We start from the raw sequence: 12183 nt of genomic DNA on the forward strand, positions 1-12183 counted from the left end.
ATATCCTCAAGGCTTCGTTCCAGTGCCCGCATCCAATGAGCTGAAATCAGCCATACCCCTGGGCTTTTGAATCACAAGAGCCAATAATTTTGTTGTTGATGCAAAATAAGAGCCCTAAGACCCCATCTCTCTCCATTCTCACTCCCTCTCTTTTTCTTCCCCTCGGGGAGCAACCTGCACTATCTAAACACCAGCCTGGCGGAGCTCCCATCCCCAGAGGCGTGCACACGTGTGCACACAAGAGCAGGAGCATACGTGGAAGCGTACACACAGGTGGACCCTGGGGAAGCCCAGCTACCCACGCGCACACAAACACAGACACACCGAGGGAGGCAGGATCCCCTTCCTACTCACGTATTTGCGGAAAGCAAGCCACCCTCGGGGACAGGAGGAACCGTGTATTTCTGGGAAGACAAGCTGGATCCGACCTGAGTGCACTTTGGCCTGTCTTCTCATTTAAGTGGAACTTCCTGGGCAGAGTTCAGAGTTGGAGTAGGTTGGGCCTCCCAAGCAGCTCAGTCACAGCCCAGGTGGGGACCCTAACCTCTCTCAGTGGAAAGGGGAATAGGGCAAGTGGGCCCCACTCTAGGCCTAAGTCAATGAGTTCCTACCCTCTGATTTAAAACTGTCTTCCTCCTCTGAGATGCCCTCCTCTCCACTCTCCTCTACTCCCAAACATACCCGCCTCTTCCAGGAAGCCCACCCTGATTACCCTCACCCTTCCCACAGCCCCTCCAGCGTGGCCTCCTTTTCCTCTGCCATCAGGGCTACTCAGTTTTTGGACCATGTACTTTATCTTTCACTTCACCTCGCATCCAGTCTCGCTTTCCCACTGAGTCTATTTCTCACAGCTTGAAGAGAATGGAACCAGTGCAGCTGCCACCAATAGTAAAAGCCTTTCCGGTCTAAGCATCACTACAAGTCCTGCAAACAAAACAAAATCACACAATTTGCCCTTTTGCTCCATTTTTTTTCTTTAACTGACACCTAAGCAGCCATGTGCGAAGTCAAGTGTTTAGTGTCTCCGCTCTCAAACTAAACATTAAACTTACCTGACAGGACTGACAATATCTCTTTAATAATTAAACATACACACTCAGGACAAAATCCTTTATGATGCATAAGTGCTTCCTGGTAACACGGTACAGAGTCACCTGCACGTGCTCGTTTCAAAAAATTAGAGAATGATGGTTGGAGAGCGGGGGGTGACGGGGTACCCCCTCTTTTTAAAAACTATTTTGTCTGACATTCTGATTACCAAAACATTACACGTGCTTTGTTAAACATTTAAATGTTACAGAAATATACAAAACACAGGAAGTTAAAAATTCCTCTAATCCGAACCTCCTAGAGATGCCTGCCACGGACTTTCGTCCAGACTCCTTTCCCTCTCTGTAAGTTACAAAATGGGCCTGGGCTATACCGGCTTTTCTGCCATTCGCTTTCTCTGGCAGAGATCCACACCTCGCTGTGCTCACTCCACGGAGGGGCAGAAGGAGGTGAAAACTGTGTGTGTGTGAGAGTGTGTGTGTGTGTGTGTTTTTATATATACTGGTCTTCCAATCCAAACAAAACAGTACTTAAAAAGATTTATAATGAAGAGGCTGCTCCACCTGCCCCATCCCTGTTCCATTTTTCAGAGGCGACCACTTTCCTGTCTCTGGTTTTAGTTCTTTGGGGGTCAACTCCTGTTTCAGGGGAATTCTTGGCCAAAAAGGGGGAAAGAACCCTTCTCCTTGCCAGGCTTTGATATAATAAAAAGGACACTTTTATAAGTGGTCCGTGAAAAACGTTCAGGATGCTGAGGGGCAACCATCGTCCGAAGGGCTGTTCAAGGATCTATTTTCTTCCCACGATCTTGCCTGCGCTGGTTTACAATGAACGTGGCCGGCGAGGAGGGACAGCTCTCGGGTGCTCACATCCATCCTGGAGCCTCACAGGAAAAACTCTTTGTGTACTTTTTTTATTTTAGCTCTTGGGAATTCCTCTTCCCCTATAAAAGTTTCCTCTTCTTGGTTGGACTTGCTGTGGCCGCTGTTAGGCCACATGTCCTGAGTTACAGTTCTTCGTTGTTCCCAAATAAGTCCATTTTGCTGGCGAAATACCTGACTGCCTATTTGCTTCAGGTCAACAATGTCACCTGGTTTACCCTGAGCAGGACACCTGCCTCTGTGGGCAGCCGAATGCCCCCAGGGTCTCTGCTGGTCAGCCCTTCTGGAGCAGGGGAGAAACACAGGCTCTCCTGGCCTGGAGGAGGAAGTGTGTGTCAAGACAGTCCCGAGATGGGACGTGTGACAGCGATGACACCTGTCACCCGGACGGTGCCAGGCTGCCTGCCAAACACCTGCCAGATTTAGCTCATTCAATGCTCATGAATGTTTATTTACAAGGTAGGTACTATTATTGCCTGCCCCCACTGGGTCACGTCATCCCGTTGGGTTCAAAGATATCATTTGTGGCTTTCGGACCAAAAGTTACATCCTCTGTCTGAGGCTGTTTTCCTCCAGCCATTGGCAAGGGCAGTAGGGCTATTATAATACTTTGGATTTCCACAGCCTTGTGGGCCCAGAGTCTGACATTGAGTCACGGCTCAATGATAAGCTGGTTATTTATAGAAACAAAAATAATTCCTTGATTGTTCCGTCTTCTCTCCGTGTCAGAGAAGTGGTCTGGCGTGGCCCCCACTGCGGCTGTGCGGAAGGTGCTGACAGGTGGGGCATCACAGATTCAATGCGATTGCTAGGAAGAACAAAATGGCAACTCTGAGGGGCACCTCTAGACACTGACACCTTCCAGGCCTATCCTGCCTCCCTCCTCGCAGGTGGAATCCCACCGATAGTGCTGTGCCACAGACTGAGGGGCCTGGGCTCACCTCTGACTCTCCTCTGACGAGTGCCAAGTGCCCTTCCTGTGTGGACCTGCCCGCATAGACCGTGACTCATTCTGAAACACTCCCTTCCACTGCACTGCGCCTGTAGAAGCAAGCTCCATTATTCCAAAGGTTGCATCCAATTCCCTTCCATTCCAGGACAGTGGTGGTTTGCGGAGAACCTGGCCCAACACGGGAGGCAAACATTGGCCAGCCTGCTGCCTCACACAGGAGGGGAGCTGGAAAGATGATTTTCGGGGGGGTCGGGGAAGCAGGGAACAGGTTTGGGACAGGTTTGAAGAGCAGCCTCTTCATTAACCACTTCATCTCGAGCGAGGGGAGAAAGACCAGGGCCTCCCAACTGGAGAGCAGCAGTGTGTGAATGGGCCCTGAGACAAGTCCTGTAATTCCAGGACGCAGTGACAGTGGCACCGGCTGAGAGCTTGGTACACGCCAGGTGGTGCTAAGTAAGAGCTTTACCCGCAGTTTCCTAGGTAACCCTCCTAATAACCATTTCTGCCCCCCTGTCCTCCAGGGCTGTGTACTTGGGGCGGCAGCCTCGTAAATGGAGCGGCTACTGAGAAGGTGAGCAGGCTGAGGTTGGAGCACAGGCCACTGTGCTGCGTGTTCATATTTGGGAGGTCGGAGCTGACACCTGCCCCCCCCGCCCCCCGCGTCCGCTTTACCGGCAGCTTGGCAAGCGGCATGGATTCTGGGCCCACACTTCGACGCGATGGCTGGGAACTGTATCCTCGGACTCCGTGATGTCATGGGGACTATGACTCTGCCTAGCTCCGGGGAATGTGCGAGAGAGCCCTGCATTTGCCCACAGCCGGTTCCAATGACAGTTCTCCTGGGGGGTTGGTGGAGCCAAAGAGGTTTCACGTGAAACCAGGGCATTTACTTTGATCAGAAACGTCCGTCAGGGCTGCAGCAGTAGCTGGGGGACCCAGGCCTTATGTTTGGAACAGCTGCGGCGGGGGGTGGGGAGAGCGAGGGATGACAGCAGCAAGGCCACCCGCCTGCCCTAGCGCACTTGGGCCTGGCCGCCCCTTCTGGCGGGGGCTCCCCCTGGGCCGGCCTTGCCTCCGATGCCACTGCCCTGCCCTAGGCCTGCCCCTCCCGGCCAGGCCCAGCCCCCTCCAGAGCTGCCACCACCCTCTGTACACCGAACCCCAGGCTGCCCTCCCTGCTCAGACTGTCGCGGTGAAGATCAAGGACACGCCCCTCCTGCGCTTTGGCATGGACATCGGGGGAACTTAAGCAAGGCTCTCGTATTTTGAACCTACTGACATCACAGCAGAGGAAGGACAAGAAGTTGAGAGCTTGGGTGACAGCACCCAAGCGGACCAGCTGGCCCGTGATGTTCGTGGGGGAGATGGGGAGACACCTGGTCTGCGAGGTTGGGCTGTAGCATCTCGTTTTGGCAATATGATTTGTAAGAAGTAAGGATCAGTCAGTAACAAAGACCTAGCAAGACCTACTTTGGTTACTGTCACCAGCAACATGGGGTCGGTGACACAAATATGTGTTGTTAACGAGAAAATAAGAGTTGTCTTTGTTGGAAATTTTTTAAGGCTACTCTCTCAGTGAAACGTTTGGCACAGGCACAGAATTATTGGTCAAAAGGTCAACCGAAAGCATTGTTTCTAGAGCGTGAGGAGTACCTGGGAGCGCCTGGTGCACTTTCTGGGCTGCCAAATTTCAGCTAAAAGCATCAGGTATCTCCCTGCTAATACATGTCATCCAAGAGGAACTGAAACCAGAGGTGTTATTACGGCATTATTTGTCTCTGGGAACCAAAGGGGACAAGAGTCGCACTATTTCTGTTGATTTTTAAATGTGGAAATGGTGAACGGCTCGATGTTGCCATGTTAACAGGAGTAGTTCTGATTGAAACGCTTTCCTTTCTGTATACAGCCAGTGTTAAACCCTTAAATGGAATATAGCCTCAGATTATTGAGCTTTCTGGCAAAAAAAAAAAAAAGAAGAAGAAGAAGAAGAAGAAGAAGAAAGGAAAAGAAAGACATGCCCGTTGGTCTGAATCCACGAGGACATGCCCCATCCTGGGCCTGGATGCATTACTCCAACCATTGAAAACCCGTAGCCAGAGGAGTTGACTAGACCATTACCTCAGCCCGGGAATCCATACACTCCTGTCCTGCTGTAACTCTACCATCCAGGTGTGTGCTGCCAGTGCCAGGGCCATCCTCGTGTGTAGTGTGTCCCCTGAGGCTCAGGGTCTGGTAGCTGCTGCCCCTCGAAGTCCTTTGGAAATAACAGGAAAGAGCCATCTCTGAACCACATCAGTTCGGAAGAGAGAGGACAGTGCCTCATGGATTCCAGGACCTTTGGGTGTCAGTGGGCGCCCCCCACCCAGAGCCGTATAAGCACAGCCCCCTGATGCCAGACACTCCCATCTGGCTGAGTTCCCTCAATCCCATATTTGCCTTTGCAACTGAACAGTGGAGCTCAAATTGCCTGGTTGAATGGGATACAACTTAATCTCCGATAGGCAGTTCCTGAAGCCAAAGGAGTTGGGTCTCTCTGTAGGCCCATTTCAGGTAAAATCCAAATGAGTGACCAGCAATGGAAAGTTCTAGGAAGCTCTCCTGGAAGTCTCAGGGAGACCAGAGCTGGCAAAGCCAGGGACCAGCCCCATCCCCCCAACCCCAACCCCCACTCCCGACAACCACAAACAAGCAGTTCTTGTTCTTCACGCCTGGTAGTAACCTCCACAAATAAATAGATGAGTGATAGGTAGATGGATAGGTGAATGGGGGGATGGATAAGTAAATGGACAGATGGACAGACAGATGACACATATATACCATTTTTTATTTTCAACTTTAGACACTTCTGTTGACTCCACTACATACAATGAGAATTTAGCAGTCCAATGTCTGACAGCAGTTCATTGTCTTAGTTCTTCTACTCATGACGTTGCACTTGGGATCGATCATTCATCTCGTTTGGGTTGGCGGACAGAGCAGAGAGGAGCCTTGGTTCCAACGACATCCTAGAGCTTCCATGCCCACCCTAGATGGAGCCTATCCGGCTCTCCTACTGCCTACAGGCTTCCTTCCGAGAACAAAGTAACCTCCTCTTGGGTAAGACCGCTGCCACCTGAGGGCTCGCTAGTACTGCCAGCGCAGCTGATGCCAACTGCTGTACCGCTGCTCTTAGGGCCCAGGAGACGAGAGGCAGGACCAGAGCAGGAAAAATAAGAGGCACACCCAGAAGAAACGGTATGAACTAGGTACATTTTCAGGAAATATAGGGAAAACTTACAGAAACTCTTTTAAGGTATTTGACCCAAGTAGCAGAACATAATTTGTTGATATATTCATTCACCAGAGACTCTACATTCAAAGTAGAGGCTCAAACAGCCAGATTCATTTGTTTTTTAATTTTTTGGGAAGGGGCAGTTGAATACTACAAATCTGAACCAAATGGCCACCATGCTAAATGATATCAAAAGACCAAAAATCCAAGAAAGGCAGGAACTCACAGGTTCATGAGACAAGAATGGTTCCCTGGGTCCTTGGCACGCAGTCCGTCCACCCCCTCACTGTCCTGCGGGGGGACCCCCTGGGCTCGCTCCTCGCCGTGAGAAACAAACTGGCGAGGCTCCGCTGGCCTTCCTCCCCAGGCCTGGAGTGCTGGCTGGGAGAGCCACTATGTAAACGAGCCCCCTGACCTCAGTGGCGAGACAGAGAGAAGGAACAAAGTGGGGGAGTCATCATAACGCTCACAGGCATGAAAACCGGACCTCCAGCTGTGAGGAATCAACCACTGGGTCCCAGGGATGAAAACGACCAGACATCCCTTAAGATAGTACCCAGTTATTCCCATGACTAAAGGCTTTTGGGTGGGCAAACAGGTCTCAGGATGCCGAGGAAGGGCCAGAATCTCCCACTTAATTTCCATTCATCGGAGAGGAAGTCAAGCATCTTTGAAGATAAACCACATTTTAACACGTAGATGCTTACTGTAAACCTTCCTTGCAGCCTTCTCCCCCAAAGGGATCTGTTTGGGCATTTACCTGGGAACTCTGGGAGCCAAGGGTGCATGCCCACCCCGGGGGAGAGGGGCGCCCTCTGTGGCATGCCAGCTGCAAGCTAAATCCAGTTTCACGGAACAACAGAAAAGCATGCGGTCTACCCAGCAGGGAGGAGGCTTCACAGACCAATTTTATGCTACAGTCGACGTGGGATCTCAGGCCACCAGGGGTCACTTGGGAGGGTCTAGTTGGAACAGATATACCTTGAGATAGGCCTAAGCCCCACCACGGCTCTGACGTGTGGGTCAGCGGGACGAGAGCAGGACAGGAGTACAAGCCATCGGAGCTCCCCCTTGAGCAAAATGGCGAGTCCAAAGCAAGAGCGTATTCCTGGGGGAAGTGCAGGCAGCAGTGTTGAGGCCGCAGCGATTCCTACCACAGTCCAGCTTCGCCAGTTTGGACGGATGCAAACGTTCAAAAGTGGCGACTCCAGTCACAGGTGCTATTCCAGAGATGGTCTTCTGGCCAAAGCGAATTCATCCGGCTCCTGGCATTTGGTATAAATCCTCTGACCTAGTGAATTCATTTTTTTTTTTTTCCTTTTTCTATTTTGATGAACAAAGAACAACAGAAGCATTTCGTCTTCACCTGGCAGGGCAGCAGTACTCCGCTGCTGTCCTGGCCTAAACATACAGACTACCTTAGCTGTCCAGCTCCGGGCCACAGCCAGGCCCACAGGGGCCTTGACCTCCGCACCACAACGTTCCAGCACACGACAGCATCATGCCAACAGGGCCTGGAGGTCACCAGCTTCCTGAGATGCCTTGGCAAGGCATATGTGAGTCCGAGGTAGGAGAGCAATCGGATTCAAATGCAAAGGCTTATTAGCCCCTTGATAAAGGTCCTGGGGATCAAGGGGTCTGTTGAGGCCAGAACATTTTCTCCATAACGTAGAACAAATTATTGCATTTTGAATCCCTTACCACTACGGCCCAATTCTAGTAAAAAATGTCACCCTGGAGTATCTTGCTCCAACCCATTTACTGAGTGACCTAGAAAGGCCACCAGCTTTGGGTTGGGCGTAGAGCAAATGAAGGCTCTCCAGCCGGGAAAGCCTTCAGCAGAAATGGTTCTGCCAGCAGGCCCCGCGGTGGGGCAGATTCGAGGTACCTGTCTGCCTGAGGCACAGCGGGGAGCCACTTAGGGCCAGGGTAGAGCTGAGTGCTACACGAAGCTTGCGGCAAGTGCAGACTAGAAAACTACCGCGGGGCACGCCAGGGTTTGGAACCAAGAGATGCTTTGGCTGAAAATGATGACCCTTGTGAGACGTGGCCCCCCGGATTGCCCCGGGGCTCCGGGAGAGCCCAAAGGCGCAACTACAGCACAGCAGGCAGCCATGCTGCCCCTTGCGCACTGGGGTGGTCCGAGCCGCCCGGCCATGGGGCGGCAACCCCCCCCCCCCCCGGTGGGTACTCCGGAGGAGGCTCTGAAGGCCCAGGAGAGCCGTGCACACGGGCTGCTCACGCCTCTCCCACCACGCACTCTGCCCCCCGCCCTACTGCTGAGCACCCCTCCATCTACAGCCACAGCTTTAGTTAAGTTGATACCTGTCTTGACCATCACGGTCCCTTCAGGACTTGGATTTGCTTTCCTTACCCATCGCACCCATCCCGCTACCAATGCCCGCGGAATTATGAAACGCTGCAACATCCCCACAGAACGCCCTTACAGCACAAGTAGGCTGAGGGGCTGATGCCCCAGGCAGTCACTCATCTCGTCAGGGTCCCCACAGCCCAGAAGCAGTTAGCTTGGGACTAGAATGAAATGGTTCATCAAAAACTCAGCGATGGCCCCAGCTGAGAAACAAGACCTTGCAAGGGTGGGCCAACCGCCCAGCTGTGCCTCTGTGAGCTACCCCGGTGCTCTTCCCGTGAACACCCTTCCTCCTTAAGTGGGGCTGAGTCCATTTCTATTGGTCCAAAACCCAAGAAACCTAAAAAACCTAACAGGAAGGCTCTCCTTTGAGACTACATCCTACGTCTTCGACCCCCAAAAGCTGTCAGCTCAGAGCCTGGCGTCAAGTAGGCAGGTGCTCACTATACGTCTGGTGGGTGAACAGATGAACGAACGAACGAGTGGGAGATATTCCAGCTCTAGCTCACCAAGGCCATCGGGGCAGGCAGGCTGGGGGGGGGGGGGGCCACTAGAGCAAGGGGACAAAGTGGAGAAGTCACAAGAGGACATCGAGAACTCAGAAGTGTCAACCCAGAGGGGTAAACGCCAGGCAAGGAAAGCCTGGGCCACGGCGGGGGACGGGGGACGGGGGTGGGGGGTGGGTGGGGACTGGGAATGAGAAGCCGCTCCACTGCGTGGGAGGCAGAGTGGCTGGTGAGTGGCTGAGAGGCAGGCGCTGGCTGTCCCTGGGCTGCGCTGGCTGCCGTGGAACAAGCCAGAGACACTGGCGTTTCCCCAGAGGCCCCAGCTCCGCGTTACCTTCCCGGCTCCTTTGTGTTCCTCTCCCAAATGAAGGAGCCATGCCAGTCCTGCCCCAAGCCCACAGACACCCTGCTAAGGGGCACAGCCACCGGCCCAGCTGTACAGGCGGCACAGACTGTCCAGCTGAGGCCGCAGAAGGCTGAGGCTGAACGTCGGTGCAGAAGCCAAAGCACGGGTTCGTTTTTCCAGCGCACCCAGGGACTGCAGGCTGCCTCAGCAAACCCACCTGGGAAGGGGGGGCCCTGAGCCGACACACCTACAACCACACCAGGTGAGGGTGAGCAGGAGGCGAGTTGCTGCCTTTATTGCGTTCCGAGGGGAGCAGGCTAGCTCCAGACCCGCCCCACCCAGCACCTCCAGGACGGGCTCCCAGGAAGGACACAGGGCCCTGGGTCAAGCACAGCGATTCCTGGGGACCCCACGTATGAGGTCCCAGAGCTGGAGATTCAGGATCAAGAGTCAATGCTTGGAGGCAGGGGTCCTAAGTCCCAGGCACAGAGACCCCCCTACACCCCAGCGGGCAGATGGTTTGCAACCCCTCCCAGAACCCCCAGGCCACTCCCCTGTGGAGAAGAGTCCCAGCCAGGAGGAGAGGTGCACGCCCACGAGCCCGCCCTCTTCCGCATGGAGCGCAGTCCCTCAAAGGCCAGACTCTCCCTCCAGCCGCAGCTGCTGACAGCCCTCACGCCGGCTCTCACCTCACGGGAGGAGGGCTTGGGAAAAGTAGGGAGGGGTAGACTGGGGTGGACTAGAGGCCAGAGGGCCTGCTCCCCACCGGGGTCGTGGTGGGGAGGGTGGTGGCTCAGGCTAGGAAAGCCATCAGGCAAGAGGGACAAGCAGAGTCAGTGAAGGGCAGGCAGCAGGCTGCAACTGGGTTCCAAGCCAGGGGTGGGGGATGGGGAGCAAGACAGCCTGGGAAGCAGGCAAGCGAGAGCCTGAGCGACGGGGAAGGAAAAGCAAGAGCACGTGTCACCAAAGACCTCCGCACAAGGACGAACAGGCCCAAGTGGGGCTCAGGGGCAGGTTAGTTGCGGAGTAAGCTGGGATGAACGAGGCAAAGTGAGCTGAGGGAGAAGACACCCTGAGTGTCACACAGCAGAGCAGCCGGAGCCCTCGGTCAGGGAGAGGTCGGGGTGGAGCCAAGGCAGGCCCAGAGCATGCCGTTCATGGCAGGATCTGCCTGGGGCCCGGGATGGGACGCAGAACTCAGGCAGAGGACTCAGGGAGCCTCCAGCAGAGGCCAGTGTAAACTTCAAGGAGGGCCTCAGCCCCGGGGCATTCGGAGCAGGGCCTGGGAGCCCTGGGGGACATGGCACCACAAGGGGCCCCTGGGCTGTGTGCCACACACCAGAGCCACCCGATGAGGAGCTGACTGAGCAGAGGCTGCGCAGAGAGGCCCCCAAGTGGTGCCTGCTCGGCGCCCCATCCTGCTTAGTCTCTACTGGGAAAGTCTCCGTCTGTTCAAGCTGCTTCCTTGTTGGTCTGCTGCTGGGTGAAGGCCCCCAGCCTCTTGCAGGGGCTACCGCGTGCCCTGGGCCTTCGAGCCCCCCTCTTGGATAGGAGGCTGTCCCAATAACTGGGTGGCGACTGCCCCCGAGGCCTGAGGAGTGGCCTTGGAGCTGGGGGCGCTCTTCCGGGTGCCCTGGGGACTGGGGAGGGCTTTCTTCTGGGGCTGAGGACTCAGCTGGGGGCCCTTCCTGCCGGCAGATGGACTCTTGGAGCCTTTGGCCTTGGCTTGGGAGTGGGCAGCCATGAGGCCCTTGAGGGGTTTCAGCCCCAGCATCTCACAGAAGGTGTTGCACTGGTGGGAGGAAGCAAACTGGTCCAGCAGGGCAGGGAAACAGCTCTCCTTGAGGCCTTGGTATCTGCAGCCAAACAGTAAGAGCTGAGTGGGAGTCCCACCCAGGCTGAGGGTCCTTGGGGGGCCAGGGTCGGGGTGGCCATGGCCAGGGTACATACTACCCCACCCGAGAGTGTTGGTGAGGCTCCCTGGTGCTACCTCTGGTGGCAGGGTCTAAAACCTCAATCCTAAACTGAGGTCTCATTACGCACGCCCCGGCACATGGAAGCCATCATGTGGGGGCACTGATCGGTGTGAGGACAATCTGCCTTTTTCGTATAAATTAGAGCAGACTCCAGGGCCTCACTCTGCTCACGGGGCCCAGGCTCATCGGCATTGGGATGAGCTCTCTCAAGTGAGGAGGAGGAGGAGCAGGTGCCGTCAGAGCCCAGAACTGCAGGTGACCCTGTGCGTGGGTGCCAGCAGCTATTGGCCCCGGTCTGGGCAGGGGCGCAGCGTTGGGGGGGCGGTCAGCAGCCCCACGGTGCACCTGGGACCATTTGACCACAGGCCCAGCACCTCAGGGAGGAGAACCAGAAGCACATTCACATAGTAGGCCCTCAAGAGACCCTGAGAAGGCTTTCTGTCCTTGAGAAGTACTTACCCTCGCAGCTTGGTGGCGATCTGCACGTCAGTCATCTTCCAGTCAGCCCCTGACAAGGCAGAAAGGTGGCAGTTGAGCTGCTGGCAGCCTGGGCTGGTTCTGGGGCCCTGTGCCCCCAAGACGGAGAGCCCTCTGGATGGGAACTTGCCAGGTGTAAGGGCACGTCTCCGGGCCTCCTCCCACAAGAGCGTGGGGACTCCTGTACTACTAGTAGTAACAACATCCCCCTCTTTACAGGTGAGGAGCTGTGCTCGGGCTTCAGGGACTTGAGCAAAGTCGCATGTACTCGCTCACTCAAGTGACGGAGCACTGGCCACAGTTCCCCTTTCCTTACTCCTAAATCCCAAACTCCTGCGGCCGCGCAGCCCTGC

The 12183-nt window shown here is 55.0% G+C and overlaps 1 protein-coding gene and 1 pseudogene across 1 annotated transcript in view; one reads left to right on the forward strand and one right to left on the reverse strand.

The window, feature by feature from the left end:
- Window positions 1-4132: 4132 nt before the first annotated feature.
- LOC149992119 (pantothenate kinase 3 pseudogene) lies at window positions 4133-4581 on the forward strand (annotated as a pseudogene).
- A 5780-nt stretch (window positions 4582-10361) lies between these two features.
- The window catches only part of ALPK3 (alpha kinase 3), a 36381-nt gene continuing 34559 nt past the window's right edge, over window positions 10362-12183 (reverse strand). Inside the window, exons 13-14 of the mRNA XM_090263702.1 lie at window positions 11813-11861; window positions 10362-11233 (exon numbers count right to left, since the gene is read on the reverse strand). Of these exons, the coding sequence (XP_090119828.1) occupies window positions 10888-11233; window positions 11813-11861 (395 nt within the window). The 3' untranslated portion in view covers window positions 10362-10887. The remainder of the gene's footprint in view (window positions 11234-11812; window positions 11862-12183) is intronic.

This window comes from Furipterus horrens, unplaced genomic scaffold (genome assembly GCF_987537825.1).
Source record: "Furipterus horrens unplaced genomic scaffold, mFurHor1.1.pri manual_scaffold_16, whole genome shotgun sequence".
Taxonomy (NCBI): Eukaryota; Metazoa; Chordata; class Mammalia; order Chiroptera; family Furipteridae; genus Furipterus; species Furipterus horrens.